The 14,109-nt window shown below is 68.5% G+C and overlaps 1 protein-coding gene across 2 annotated transcripts in view; it reads left to right on the top strand.

Annotated features, from left to right (window-relative positions):
- Window positions 1-442: 442 nt before the first annotated feature.
- The window catches only part of FLNC (filamin C), a 41,735-nt gene continuing 28,068 nt past the window's right edge, over window positions 443-14,109 (top strand). The window contains exons 1-13 of one of the 2 annotated variants that reach the window (XM_074869606.1): window positions 443-1,870; window positions 4,723-4,974; window positions 5,783-5,880; window positions 6,898-7,048; window positions 8,259-8,377; window positions 8,478-8,555; window positions 8,810-8,972; window positions 9,827-10,027; window positions 10,567-10,704; window positions 11,220-11,346; window positions 11,569-11,705; window positions 12,759-12,952; window positions 13,584-13,697. In XM_074869606.1, the coding sequence (XP_074725707.1) occupies window positions 1,534-1,870; window positions 4,723-4,974; window positions 5,783-5,880; window positions 6,898-7,048; window positions 8,259-8,377; window positions 8,478-8,555; window positions 8,810-8,972; window positions 9,827-10,027; window positions 10,567-10,704; window positions 11,220-11,346; window positions 11,569-11,705; window positions 12,759-12,952; window positions 13,584-13,697 (2,109 nt within the window). In that variant the 5' untranslated portion in view covers window positions 443-1,533. The remainder of the gene's footprint in view (window positions 1,871-4,722; window positions 4,975-5,782; window positions 5,881-6,897; window positions 7,049-8,258; window positions 8,378-8,477; window positions 8,556-8,809; window positions 8,973-9,826; window positions 10,028-10,566; window positions 10,705-11,219; window positions 11,347-11,568; window positions 11,706-12,758; window positions 12,953-13,583; window positions 13,698-14,109) is intronic. The other variant, XM_074869605.1, reaches the window with a different exon arrangement.

Here is a 14,109-nt window from a genome sequence, read left to right as displayed (position 1 = left end):
TTTGGTTTGCTGGGGGGTTCCGGGGGTTTCACTGTTTGGGGGTTCCGCGGTTTGGGGGTGCGGGGGTGCCGACATCGGGGGGCCCCGGGGTTTGGGGGTTCCGGGACACTCGGGGGTTCTGCTGTTTGGGGCTCCCGGAGTTTGGGGGTTCCGGAGGTGCCGACATCGGGGGGCCCCGGGGTTTGGGGGTTCCGGACGTGCCGGCGTTGGGGGGTCCCGGGACGTTCCGGGGGTGCCGGCGTTGGGGGTTCCCGGGGTTTGGGGGTGCGGGGGTGCCGGCATCGGGGGGTCCCGGGGTTTGGGGGCCCCGGGACGTTCCGGGGATGCCGGTGTTCGGGGCTGCCGCGGTTTGGGGGTGCGGGGGGCGCGGTGGCGGGGCCGCCGGGGCTATAAATAGCGGCTGCGGTCAGGCCCCCCCCGGCGGGCCGGGCCCATCGCGGGCAGCGGGGCCGCGGCGGGGCGGGACGGGCCCGGGCAGCGCTTAAAGCCGCCGCCGCCCCCGGAGCCGCCACTCGCCGCCCGCCGCCCACCGGCACCGGGAACGCACCGGGACCCCGCTCCGGACCCCCCCGCGCCCCGTCGGGAACCGCCGCGACGCTCCGGGAACCGGGATTGAATCAGGATTCCAGCCCCCCCCTCCACGCCGCTGCTTCCTCCGGCACCGACACCGGGAACCGGGACACCCCCCCCTTCTCTCTCAACTCGGGACCCCCCCGCCCTTCGCCGGGACACCGGGACCGAGCCGGGACACCGTCCCCCGGCAGCCGGGACTGACCCCGGCAACCGGGACCCCCCCCTCAGGACGCCGGGACTGACCCAGGACACCCCCGGGACACCGTCCCCAGCACCGGCGTTACCTACCGCGAACCGGGACCCCCCCCCCCCCCCCACCGCGGGACACCAGCGCTGACTCGGGACCCCCCACTCAGGATACCAGCACCCACCCGGGACCCCTTCCGGACGGTGGGATTGAGCCGGGACCCCCCCCAGGCACCGGGATTGAGCTGGGACCCCCCTACAGGCACCGGGACGCCCCTCGGGACCCCCCCAAGGAACCGGGACTGATCCAGGAGCCCCCCCAGACCCCCAGCACCTACTCAGGACCGCAGGACTGAGCCAGGACGCCCCCAGGACCCACTCAGGACCCCCCTAAGGAACCGGGACTGATCCAGGACCCCCCCAGAACCCCAGGACTGAGCTGGGACACCCCCCCACACACACTTCAAGGACACCAGGACTCATCCAGGACGTCCCCAAGGAACCGGGACTGACCCAAGACCCCCCCCAGGCCACCAGCACCCACCCAGGGCCCCCCCCCAAGACCTCAGGACTGACTCAGGACCCCCCTCAGGACCCCAGGACTGAGTCGGGACCCCCCAAAACCCCCCAGCACCCCCGTGTGTGAGGCCACCAGGAGTGACCCAGGGCCTCCACCCAAGTCACCAACCTTCCAGCTTGGTCTACAGCCCCCCCTAGCAGCAACCCAGCCCCCCCCCCTGCCCCAGTACCTCCCAGTACCTCCCAGTAACCACCATGAACTCCACCTACGAGGCCCAACCGGGCGAGGAGCCCGAGGAGCTCCCGGCCACCGAGAAGGATTTGGCCGAGGACGCGCCGTGGAAGAAGATCCAACAAAACACCTTCACGCGTTGGTGCAACGAGCACCTCAAGTGTGTGCACAAGCGGATCGGGGACCTGCAGCGGGACCTGAGCGACGGGCTGCGCCTCATCGCCCTCCTCGAGGTCCTCAGCCAGAAGAAAATGGGGCGCAAGTACCACCCGCGCCCCAACTTTCGGCAGATGAAGCTGGAGAACGTGTCGGTGGCGCTGGAGTTCCTGGAGAGGGAACACATCAAGCTGGTGTCCATCGGTGAGTGTGCGAGGGGAGGGGCGAGTGTGCAAGGAGGGGATAAAGGAGTGGGAATGGGGTGAGTGTGCGAGGGTGGGGTGAGGGAGGAGTGGAGTGAGGGGTGGGTGTGCAAGGATAGAGGTGGTGGGGGAGTGGAGTGAGGGGTGAGTGTGCAAGGGTGGGGTGAGGGAGGAGTGAGTGTGTAAGGATAGAGGTGGTGGGGAGGGGGAATGGGGGGAGTGTGCAAGGGTGGGGGCGATGGGGGAGTGGAGTGAGGGGTGAGTGTGCAAAGGTGGGGGCAAGGGAGGCGTGGAGGGGTGAGTGTGCAAGGGTGGAGGAGGGGAGAGAGGCTGGAGGTGAGTGTGCAAGGGTGAGGTGAGGGAGTGGGAGTGAGTGTGTGAGGGTGGAGGTGATGGGGGAGTGGAGTGAGGGGTGAGTGTGCAAGGATAGAGGTGGTGAGGGAATGGTGTGGGGTGAGTGTGCGAGGATAGAGGGGGGGAGAGTGAGAGTGAGGCTGGAGGTGAGTGTGCAAGGATAGAGGTGATAGATGAGTGGGAATGGGGTGAGTGTGCAAGGGTGGGGGCGAGGGAGGAGTGGAGTGAGGGGTGAGTGTGCAAGGGTGGAGGTGGTGGGGGAGTGGAATGAAGGGTGAGTGCAAGGATAGAGGGGGAGTGGGAGTGAGGCTGGAGGTGAGTGTGCAAGGGTGGGGTGATGGAGGAGTGGAGTGAGGGGTGAGTGTGCAAGGATAGAAGTGGTGGGGGAGTGGGAATGGGGTGAGTGTGCAAGGGTAGAGGTGGGGAGTGAGGCTGGAGGTGAGTGTGCGAGAGTGGGGTGAGGGAGGAATGGTGTGAGGGGTGAGTGTGCAAGGGGAAAGGTGATTGACAGATGATTTGGAATGGAGGTGATGAGTGGGAAGGGGATGAGTGTGCGAGGGTGGGGGCGATGGAGGGGTGGGAGTGAGGCTGGAGGTGAGTGTGCAAGGGTGGGGGTGGCAGAGCAATGGGGTGAGATGTGAGTGTGTAAGGACAGAGGTGGTGGGGGAGTGGGAATGGGGTGAGTGTGCAAGGGCCAGGGCAGTGGAGAAGTGAGAACAGGGGGTGAGTGTGCAAGGGTGGGGGTGAGTAGGAGTGAGGCCGGAGGTGAGTGTGCGAGGGGAGGGTGACGGGCGGGTGGAGCGGAGGACGAGTGTGCAAGGCCCGGGGGGGGGCGATGGACAACAACGACAGGGCCGAGTGTGCAAGGGCTGTGCGAGGGGGGGTGGGGCACATGCGCAGTCGTGCAAGGGGCCGTGCACGCCCGGGGGGGGTGGGGGGGCTGCGCTGAGCTCACCCTTGGCTCAGGGGTCACGTACCCGTGAGCTCACACTCACCCCCCCCTTGCACGCTCGCTCCTTGCACACTCGCCCCCCCCTTGCACGGGGCCCCCTGCGCCCACCCACCACCCCGACAGCTGCCGGGTGACCCCCACCTTGCACACTCGCCCTTGCACACTCGCCCTTGCACGCCCCTCGCCCCCCCCCCCGCAGCCCCACGTGCTTTGCACGGGGGGGGTGTGTGGTTGTTGCACCCCCTCTTTGCACAGACACTTGCACGCGCACTCGTGCACACCCCCCCTTGCACACCCACAGCTGGGGGGGGCCCCTGTGCACCCCTGGGGACCCTCCCCCGCCGTGCGTGGCATTGCCCCCCAGCTCCGCCCCCCCCATATTGGGGTCCCCCCCCAGATGTTGGGGTCCCCTCCCCACCCCGATGTCCCCCCCCCCCCACTCCGGGAGGCCCCAACATTGGGGGTTCCCCCCCCTCCCCCCGCCACATCTGCAGCCCATTTCCTCCCCGAAACACGATCGCTCGTGGGGGGGGGGGCGGGGGGGGGGGGGAGGGGGAGGGGCGGGGACGCCGGGTCCTCGTGCAGGGCGGTGGGGGAGGGGCCCGCATGCCGGCCCCCCCCCCCCAACCCGGAGCCAGGGACTCCCAGAGGGGTGGGGGGCCCCCAGGGGGCTGTAGGGCGTGACACCCCCCCCCCGGCACAGGCCGGTGGGATATTGGGGTGTCCCCCCCCCCCCCCCGCCGTGATGGGGTGGGGGGGGTTGGGGGTGCCCCGGGGGGGTCGGGGTGCTGCAGCTGGGTGCTGGGGGGGGGGGTGGGGCAGGGGGGACAGTGCTGGGGGGTGTCGGGGTGTCCCCAGGCTGGTGTCGGGGTGACGGGGACTCTGTGGGTGCCCTGGATTGTTGGGGTGTCCCCAAACTGGTGATGGGGTGACGGGGACCCCCCCTGTGTGCCCTGGGGTGCCCCCAAACCTGGGGCCAGGGTGCTGGGGACCCCCTCAGTGCCCTTTGGGGAGCCCCCAGCCTGGTCGTGGGGTACCGGGGACCCCCTCAGTGCCCTTTGGGGTGTCCCCAGGTTGGTGCTGGGGACCCCTGTGTGTGCCCTGGGGTGCCCCCAAACCTGGTCGTGGGGACCCTGTGGGTGTTGGGGTGCCCCCAGCCTGGTTGTGGGGTACCAGGGACCCCCGTGTGTGCCCTGGGGTGCCCCCAGGTTGGTGCTGAGGAACCTGTGGGTGTTGGGGTCCCCCCAGCCTGGTCGTGGGGTACCAGGGACCCCCTTTTGTGCCTTGGGGTGCCCCAAACCTGGTCGTGGGGTGACAGTGACCCTCCTGTGTGCCCTGGGGCGCCCCCAAACCTCTGCCAGGCTGCTGGGGACCCTGTGGGTGTTGGGGTGCCCCCAGCCTGGTGCTGCAGACCCCTGTGCACGCCCTGGGGTGCCCCCAAACCTGGTCGTGGGGTACCAGGGACCCCCCTTTTGTGCCTTGGGGTGCCCCCAAACCTTTCCCCACCCCACCCCCTTAACTTTGGGGTGCCCCCCGCCCCCCCGCAGACAGCAAGGCCATCGTGGACGGGAACCTGAAGCTGATCCTGGGGCTGGTGTGGACGCTGATCCTGCACTACTCCATCTCCATGCCGGTCTGGGAGGAGGAGGAGGAGGGCGACGAAGGCCGCCGGCAGACGCCCAAGCAGCGGCTGCTGGGCTGGATCCAGCACAAGGTGCCCCAACTGCCCATCACCAACTTCAACCGCGACTGGCAGGACGGGAAGGCACTGGGAGCACTGGTGGACAACTGCGCCCCTGGTGAGGGGGGTTTGGGGGGACAGAAGGGATGGGGGGGCAACTGGGAAGGGACTGGGAGCACTGGTGGAGAACTGGACCCGTGGTGAGGGGGGTTTGGGGGGGCAACTGGGAAGGGACTGGGAGCACTGGTGGAGAACTGGACCTGTGGTGAGGGGGGTTTGGGGGGTTTGGGGGGTTTGGGGGGGCAACTGGGAAGGGACTGGGAGCACTGGTGGAGAACTGCACCCCTGGTGAGGAGGGGGACAGGGGGGTTTTGGGGGTACTGGGGTGTGGGGGGCACTGGGGGAGCACTGGGGGGCAAAGAGAACGTGGGTGGGCAGGGGGACGGTGCCGGGGGGTGTTGGGGTGTCCCCAGGCTGGTGTCGGGGTGACGGGGACCCTGTGGGTGCCCTGGATTGTTGGGGTGTCCCCAAACTGGTGATGGGGTGATGGGGACCCCCCCTGTGTGCCCTGGGGTGCCCCCAAACCTGGGGCCAGGGTGCTGGGGACCCCCTCAGTGCCCTTTGGGGTGTCCCCCGGTTGGTGCTGGGGACCCTGTGGGTGTTGGGGTGTCCCCATGCTGGGGTTGGGGTGCCAGGGACCCCTGTGCATGTTTTGGGGTGCCCCCAGCCTGGTCATAGGGTGCTGGGGACCCCCCATGTGCCTCGGGGTGCCCCCAACCTGGCCGTGGGGTATCGGGGACCCCCCATGTGCCTTGGTGGGAAGGGGGGTGCTGATCCCCAGGAGTTGGGGTGCTGACCCCCCGCCACCCCCCCACCGTGGGGGTCCCCAACTGATCCCCCCCGCCCCGCCCCTTTCCTCGTGCCAGGCCTGTGCCCGGACTGGGAGAACTGGGACCCCAACCAGCCGGTGCAGAACGCCCGGGAGGCCATGCAGCAGGCGGACGACTGGCTGGGGGTGCCGCAGGTACTGGGAGCACTGGGAGCACTGGGAGCACTGGGAGCATTGGGGGGCCCCGGTCTCCCCACCGTGAGGGGGAAGGGGGGACTTGGGGGAAGGGATTTGGGGTGCCAGGGGGTGCTGGGAAGGGGTGGGGGGAGTCCCTGGACGTGTGTATGGGGGGGTGGGTCCCTGGGGGGGGGGGGGTTGTCCCTGAGCATGAGTTGGGGGGTCCCTGGGGGTTCAGGGGGGTCTCTGGGGTCTCCCTGGGGGTGTAAGGGGGGGGACCCTGTGCATGGGGGGCAGTCCCTGGGGGTGCAAGGAGGTGCCTGGGGGTATATGGGGGGTCTCTGGGGGTGGGGGGGGTTCCCTGGGTGGTCCTTGGGGGTATATGGGGCCGGGGGGGGGCAGAGGGGTCGCTGGGGGTGCAGGGGGGTCCCTGGGGTTATAGGGGGGGGGGCTTGGGGTGTCCCTGGGCATGGGGGGGACCCTGGGGGGGGCAGAGGGGTCCTTGGGGGGTCCCTGAAGGTGTGGGGGGGTCCCTGGAGAGGCCTTTGGGGGTGCGGGGGGCCCCTGGGCATGTGGGAGGGTCCCTGGGGGTTCAGGGGGGTCCCTGGGGTGTCCCTGGGCATGGGGGGAACCTGGGGGGCAGGGGGGGGCAGAGGAATCCCTGGGGGTGCAGGGGGGTTCCTGGGGGTATAGGGGGGGGGGGCTGGGCATGGGGGGAGGCCCTGGGGGTCTCTGGGGGGTCCCTGGGCATGGGGGGGGGGAGCCTGGGAGTGTAGGGGGTTCCCTGGGGCATACTTGGGGGTATATGGGGGGGTCCCTGGGTACAGGGGGAATCTGGGGGGGAGCAGAGGGGTCCCTGGGGGGGTCCCTGGGGGTGTAGGGGTCTCAGGGTAGCAGGGGGGGGGTTTGTAGGGGGGCCCAGGGGTGCTCAGCAGAGCCACCCACAGACTGGGGGGGGTGTGGGGTGTGGGTGGGTGTCACGGGAGGAGCTGACGGATGTTGGGGTGCTGTGTCCCCCGCCCCCCCCCCCCCCAGGTGATCGCCCCCGAGGAGATCGTGGACCCCAACGTGGACGAGCACTCGGTGATGACGTACCTGTCCCAGTTCCCCAAGGCCAAGCTGAAACCGGGGGCCCCCCTCCGCGCCCGCCAACCCCAACCCGCCCGCGCCCGCGCCTACGGGCCCGGTACGGGCATGGGGGGGGCTGGGGGGGGCTCAGGGACCCGGCACTTGGAGGGTGCTGTGGGGAGGGGTACAGGGAAGGGGACATGGTGGGGGGGACACAGGGTATGAGGGTGACCCATGGGCCCCCCCTGCCTTGCTGTGCCCAGGGACCCCCTTCCAATTCTGGGGTCCCCCCCCCCGCCGTGTTCAGGGACACCCCAGGGTTGCCCCCTGATACCCAGGGACACCCCAAGGTGTCACATCCATGCCCAGGGACACCTGTGGACACTCCAGGGTGTCCCCCCCCCACCCCATGCCCAGGGACACCCCAGGGACACCCCAAGGACCTCCCAGGGTCCCCCCATACCCAGGGACACCCTTGGAACCCCCAGCCCAGCCCCCTCCCATGGCCAGCCCCCCCCCCAGGGCCCCCTATGTCCAGGGACACCCCAAGGTGTCACCCATGCCCAGGGACCCCTCAGGTTCCCCCAAGTGTCCCCCAGTCCCCAGGGGTACCCTTGGACTCCCCAGGGTGTCCCCCCCCCCATGCCCAGAGACACCCCAAGGTGCCACCCATACTCAGGGACACCCCAGGAACCCCCAAGGGTGCCCCCATACCCAGGGACACCCGTGGCCCCCCCAGAGCCCCCCCCATACCCAGGTTCCCCCCAGGTTCCCCCAATCCCCAGGGGTACCCTCAGACTCCCCAGGGTGTCCCCCCCATGTCCAGGGACACCCCAAGGACCTCCCAGGGTTCCCCCCATACCCAGGGACACCCTTGGACCCCCCAGGGTCCTCTCCTATACCCAGGGAACCCCCCAGGGACCCCCCCAGGGTTCCCCCATGCCCAGGGACCCCCCAGGTTCCCCCAAGTGTCCCCCAATCCCCAGGGGTACCCTTAGACCCCCCAGGGTGTCTCCTGCCATGTCCAGGGACACCCCAAGGTGCCACCCATGCCCAGAAACACCCCAGGAACCCCCCCAGGGTCCCCCCCCCATACCCAGCCCAGCCCCCCACGGGGTGCCACCCCCCCCCACCCCCCCCAAAGTCCCCTCCATACTCGGGGGTCCCCAAGGGACCCCCCTACCACCTCCAAAGCCCACCAGAAGATCCCACATGGGGTGGAGAGGCTGAGGGGTGGGGGGGGGAGGTCCCAGGGGGCTGGGTGCCCACCATGGGGTACCGGGGGGTGCTGGGGGGAGCACCCTGACCCCCACCCCGGGCACCCCCAGGTATCGAGCCACAGGGGAACGTGGTGCTGAAGCCGGCGCAGTTCACGGTGGAGACCTTGGAGGCGGGGGTGGGCGAGGTCCTGGTCTACGTCGAGGACCCTGAAGGCCACACCGAGGAGGTAAAGTGGGGGGTGAGGAGCACCCAGCACCCCCCTACTGCGGCGGGGGGTCCCCATTCCCCCCCCCACTTCCCTCTAATTTTGGGGTTTCCCTCTGCAGGCCAAGGTGGTCCCCAACAATGACAAGAAGCGGACGTACAGCGTCACCTACGTGCCCAAAGTCGGGGGGCTGCACAAGGTGACCCCCCCCCCAGCACCCACAGCACCCACAGCACCCCCCAACCCGTGTCTCGGGGTGGTGGGTGCCCCCCGGGATGTAGGAGGGTGGTGATGGGGAGGGGGGTCCCCATAAGGATCCCCAGGAGGTGTCTCCTTGGGGGTCCCCGCGGTGTCCCCACCGTGGCGGGGGGGGGGGGCGGCTCATGGAGGTGCCGGGTGGCAGCGGGGGGATGTGGCCAGCGCTGACCCCCCCCTTTTGCCCCCCCCTTGCAGGTGACGGTGCTGTTTGCGGGGCAGAACATCGACAAGAGCCCCTTCGGGGTCAACGTGGGCATGGCCCTGGGGGACGCCACCAAGGTGACGGCACGTGGCCCTGGCTTGGAGCCCGTCGGCAACGTGGCCAACAAACCCACCTACTTCGACATCTACACCGCAGGTGGGGGCCGGGGGGGCCACCAGGCACGGGGTGGGGTGGGTCACCTCTCTGGGGGGTTGTGGGGATGTGACCCGGAGGCGTGGCATGGCCGTGGTGGGGTTGGGTGGCCCTGGGGTCACATCGTTGTGGTGGCCTGGCCGTGGTGGGGGTGGGTGGCACAAAACTATGTCCTCATGGTGGCCTGGATGTGGCGTGGCCCTGGGGCCACATCCTCATGGTGGCATGGCCAGGTGGCCCTGGGGCCATGTCACCATGGTGGCCTGGCCAGGTGTGGCCTGGTGGCCCTGGGGCCATGTCCTCATGGTGGCAGGGTTGTGGTGTGCCCGGGTGGCACTGAGGCCACATTCTTGTGGTGGCATGGCCATGGCGTGACCTGGTGGCTCTGGGGCTACATCTTCATGGTGGCCCAGCTGTGGTGGGGCCGGGTGGCACTGAGGCCATGCATTGTGTCTCTGGGGCCATGTCCTCATGGTGGCATGGCCGTGGCGTGGCCTGGTAGCCCTGGGGACACGTTCTCATGGTGACCTGGTCATGGTGTGGCTGGGTGGCCCTGGGGCCATGTCATTGTGATGGCATGATCCCAGCATGGCCTGGTGGCCCTGGGGCCACATCCTCATGGTGGCATGGCCATGGTGTGGCCAGGTGGCTCTGGGGCCACCTCCTCACGGTGGCCTGGCCATGGTGGTGCTGGGTGGCACTGAGGCCACATCTTCATGGTGGCGTGGCCACGGCCTGGCTGGGTGGCCCTGGGGCTGTGTTCTCATGGCGTCCTGATGGCACTGAAGCCACCTCCTCATGGTGGTGTGGCCACGAGGTGGCCCGGTGGCACTGAACCTGTGTCCTTGCGGTGGCAGGGGCTGGCCCGGGCGACGTGGGGGTGGTGATCGTGGACCCCCAGGGCCGGCGGGACACAGTGGAGGTGATGCTGGAGGACAAAGGGGACAACATCTACCGCTGCACCTACCGGCCCGTCCTCGAGGGGCCTCACACTGTCTGTGTCACCTACGCCGGCGCCCAGGTCCCCAAGAGCCCCTTCACCGTCAACGTGGCTGAAGGTGAGACCCGTCCCGGGGAGCCCCACTGTGGCCCTGTGGCACCCATCAATTCCCCAAGTGGCCCCGTGGCACCCAGCAGTGCTCATGGTGGCCCCATGGCTCCTCGAGATTCCCCGGGTGGCCCCATGGCACCCATCAGTGCTCATGGTGTCCCCAGGGTGTCCCCACAGCACCCAACAGTCCCCGTGTGTCCCCATGGATCCCTTATGCCCCTGGGACCCCATGGCACCCCTGTGTCCCCAGGGTGCCCCATGGCACCCATTTGTCCCCAGGGTCTCCCCATAGCACCCATCCATCCCCAGTGTGTCCCCAGGGTGCCCCATGGCACCCATCTGTTCCCAAGCTCTCCCCATGGCCCCCTTAGCCCCCGTGGCACCCCCCTGTCTCCAGGGTGTCCCCGGGGTGTCCCCCGCGTGTCCCCACAACACCCTTATGCCCTTGGGGATCCCATACCCCATCCCCTGCCGCCCCTCCCCTCCCTTCCCTGGGCTTCCCACCCTTAGCACCCATGGGTGCTGAGGGTGCCATGGTGCCGGCAGCGTGCACCCCCTCGGCGTGCCGGGCCACTGGCCGGGGGCTGCAGCCCAAGGGCGTGCGGGTGCAGGAGACGGCCGACTTCAAGGTGCTCACCAAGGGCGCCGGCACCGGGGAGCTGCGGGTGCTCGTCAAGGGGCCCAGTGAGTGTGCAAGGGGGGGGCGTGCAAGGGGGGAGGGGGCCCATGGGGGTGCCCGTGGGGGTTGTACGGTTGGGGGACACCATGGGTGACCCCATGGAGGGACGTAGATGGTTGAGGGGCACCATGGGTGGGTGGCCCATGGTTGGGGGGGCACCGTGGGGGTGTCCATGGGGTGGGGGTCCATGGTTGGGGGGTGCTCATGGGGGTTGTATGGTTGGGGGGCACCATGGAGGGGTGTAAGTAGTTGAGGGGCACCATGGGTGGGTGGCCCATGCTTGGGGGGGCACCGTGGGGGTGTCCATGGGGTGGGGGGGACATGGTTGGGGGTCCCATGGGAGCGCTCTACGGTTGGGGGGTGCCCATGGGTGGTCAACGCTTGGGAGGTACCTATGAGGGTTGAGAAGACACCACGGGGGGTGTCCCTGAAGAGATCGGGTTGGGGGGAGTCCTGGGGGGGTTCCCCTTGGGGTGGTGGGTGCCCCCCCCCTAATTTTTGACCCCCCCTTTCCCCTCAGAGGGCACAGAGGAGCCGGTGAAGGTGCGGGACGCAGGTGACGGCGTCTACGAGTGCGAGTACCACCCCATGGTGCCTGGCAAGTACCAGGTGGCCATTACCTGGGGTGGCTACGCCATCCCCCGCAGGTCAGCTGACACCCCCCCCCCCATGATGGGGACCCTCCCAATTTGCACCCCCCACCCCCGGGAGCCTGGCGGGGGCTGGGTGCGGACGCGGGGGTCCCCCCCGCGTCCGCCCCCAGCCCCCGCCAGGCTCCCGGGGGTGGGGGGTGACCGTGTGGTGGGGGGTGGGGAGGTTTTGGGGGGGTTGAGGACCCCTCCCAACTCATCTTGACGTGGCCCCCGTAGCCCTTTTGAGGTGCAGGTGGCCCCCGAGGCGGGGGCTCAGAAGGTGCGAGCGTGGGGGCCGGGGCTGGAGGGCGGCGTGGTGGGCAAGTCGGCTGACTTCGTGGTGGAGGCCATCGGCACCGAAGTGGGGACACTGGGTGAGTGGGGACACTGGGGGGACACTGGGGGGACGTGGGGGCATCGGTCTGGGGAGAGGGGTTTGGGGGGGGCAGTGGGGTGGGGTGGTGTTGTGGTGGGGACGTGGGTATGGAGTGGGGGCATCTTGGGGACATGGACATGGAGTGGGGGACACCTTGGGGACATCTTGGGGACATGGACATGGAGTGGGGGACATCTTGGAGTTGGTGGCACCATGGTGGGGACGTGGGTATGGAGTGGGGGACATCTTGGGGACATCTTGGGGACGTGGACTGGGAGTTTGGGACACGTTGGGGACATGGACATGGAGTGGGGGACACCTTGGGGGTATTTTGGGGACGTGGGCATGGAATTTGTGGCACCATGGTGGGGACATGGGCGTGGAGTGGGACATTTTGGGGACATCTTGGGGACATGGACTGGGAGTGGGGGACATGGTGGGGACAATGACATGGAGTGGGGGACATCTTGGGGACATGGATATGGAGGGGCGGACATCTTGGGGACATGGGCTGGGAGTGGGGGACACGTTGGGGACATCTTGGGGATGTGGACTGGCAGTTTGGGACATGGTGGGGACAACAACATGGGGTGGGAGACATCTTGGGGACATTCTGGGGACATCTTGGGGATGTGGGCTGGGAGTGGGGGACATCTTGGGGGCATTTTGGGGACGTGGGCATGGAGTTGGTGACACCGTGGTAGGGACATGGGCAGGGAATGGGGGACATGTTGGGGACATCTTGGGGACATGGAGTGGGGGGCATGTTGGGGATATGTTAGGGACAAGTTGGGGACATGTTGGGGACAACTTGGGGACACGGAGTGGGGGACATGTTGGGGACAAGTTTGGGACATGTTGGGGACACGGAGTGTGGGGCATGTTGGGGACATGTTGGGGACACGGAGTGGGGACCATGTTGGGCACAAGTTGGGGACATTTTGGGGCCACCGTGGAGCCACCCTGGGACCGGGGGCCGGGCGTGGGGCCGTGGCGGTGAGGCCGAGGCCCCGCTGTCCCCCGGCGGCGACGTCCCCGTGTCCCCCCGCAGGTTTCTCCATCGAGGGCCCCTCCCAGGCCCGGATTGAGTGCGACGACCGCGGTGACGGCTCCTGCGACGTGCGGTACTGGCCGACCGAGGCGGGGCCCTACGCGGTGCACGTGGTGTGCGACGACGAGGACATCAGGGACAGCCCCTTCATCGCCCACATCCTGCCCGCGCCCCCCGACTCCTGGCCCGAGAAGGTACCGCCCCATAGAGCCCCACTGAGACCCACAGAGCCCCATAGAGCCTCACTGCAACCCACAGAGCCCCACTGTGCCCCACAGAGCCCCATAGAGCCCCATAGAGCCCCACTGTGCCCCACAGAGCCCCACAGAACCCCACTGTGACCCATGGAGCCCCACTGTGCCCCATAGAGCCCCATAGGGCCCCACTGTGACCCATAGAGCCCCACTGTGCCCCATAGAGCCCCACAGAACCTCACTGTGACCCATGGAGCCCCACTGTGCCCCATAGAGCCCCATAGGGCCCCACTGTGACCCACTGCACCCCATAGAGCCCTGTAGTGCCCCACTGCAACCCACTGCGACCCGTAGAGCCCCACTGTGCCCCATAGCACCCCACTGCACCCTATAGCACCCCATAGAGTCCCATAGCACCCCCTTGCACCCCACTGTACCCCATAACGCCCCACTGCCCCCCTCCTGCCCCCACCCCACCTCTGCCCAGCAGTGGCACCCACTGCCCCTCGTCCCCAGGCGCTGCCCTTCCCCCCACCCCAGGGGTGCTCTCCCTGCCCTCCCCCTGCCCCCCTTCCCCCCACCCATGGGTGCTGGGGCCACCCTGACCCCCCGCCCCCCCCTCCCCCCCCAGGTGAAGGCCTTCGGGCCGGGGCTGGAGCCCAGCGGCTGCATCGTGGAGCGACCGGCTGAGTTCACCATCGACACCCGCGGCGCCGGCAAAGGGCCCCTCAAGCTCTACGCACAGGTAGGGTGCTGCTGGGTGTCGCTGGGTGCCGTTGGGTGCTGTTGAGTGCCACTGGGTGTGATTGGGTGCCACTGAGTGCCATTGGGTGCTATTGGGTGCCATGGAGCGTTGTTGGGTGCCACTGAATGCTGTTGGGCGTTATTGAGTACTGTTGGGGCTGTTGGGTGCTGTTGGGTGCCACTGGGTGCCATTAGGTGCCACTGGGTGCCATTGAGTGCTGTTGAGCACCACTGGGTGCCCTTGGGTGCCATTGGGTGCTGTTGAGTACTGTTGAGTGCCGTTAGGTGCCCTTGGGTGCCGTTGAGTGCCGTTGGGTGCCATTGAGTGCCATTGAGTGTTGTTGAGTGCCACTGGGTGCGATTGGGTGCCATTGAGTACTGTTGGGTGCCATTGGGTGCCATTGGGTGCCCTT

The sequence above is a fragment of the Strix uralensis genome, chromosome 5 (genome assembly GCF_047716275.1).
Source record: "Strix uralensis isolate ZFMK-TIS-50842 chromosome 5, bStrUra1, whole genome shotgun sequence".
NCBI lineage: Eukaryota > Metazoa > Chordata > Aves > Strigiformes > Strigidae > Strix > Strix uralensis.
The sequence above is the reverse complement of the archived record's forward strand: the minus strand, read 5'-3'. Positions and strand labels throughout refer to the sequence as shown.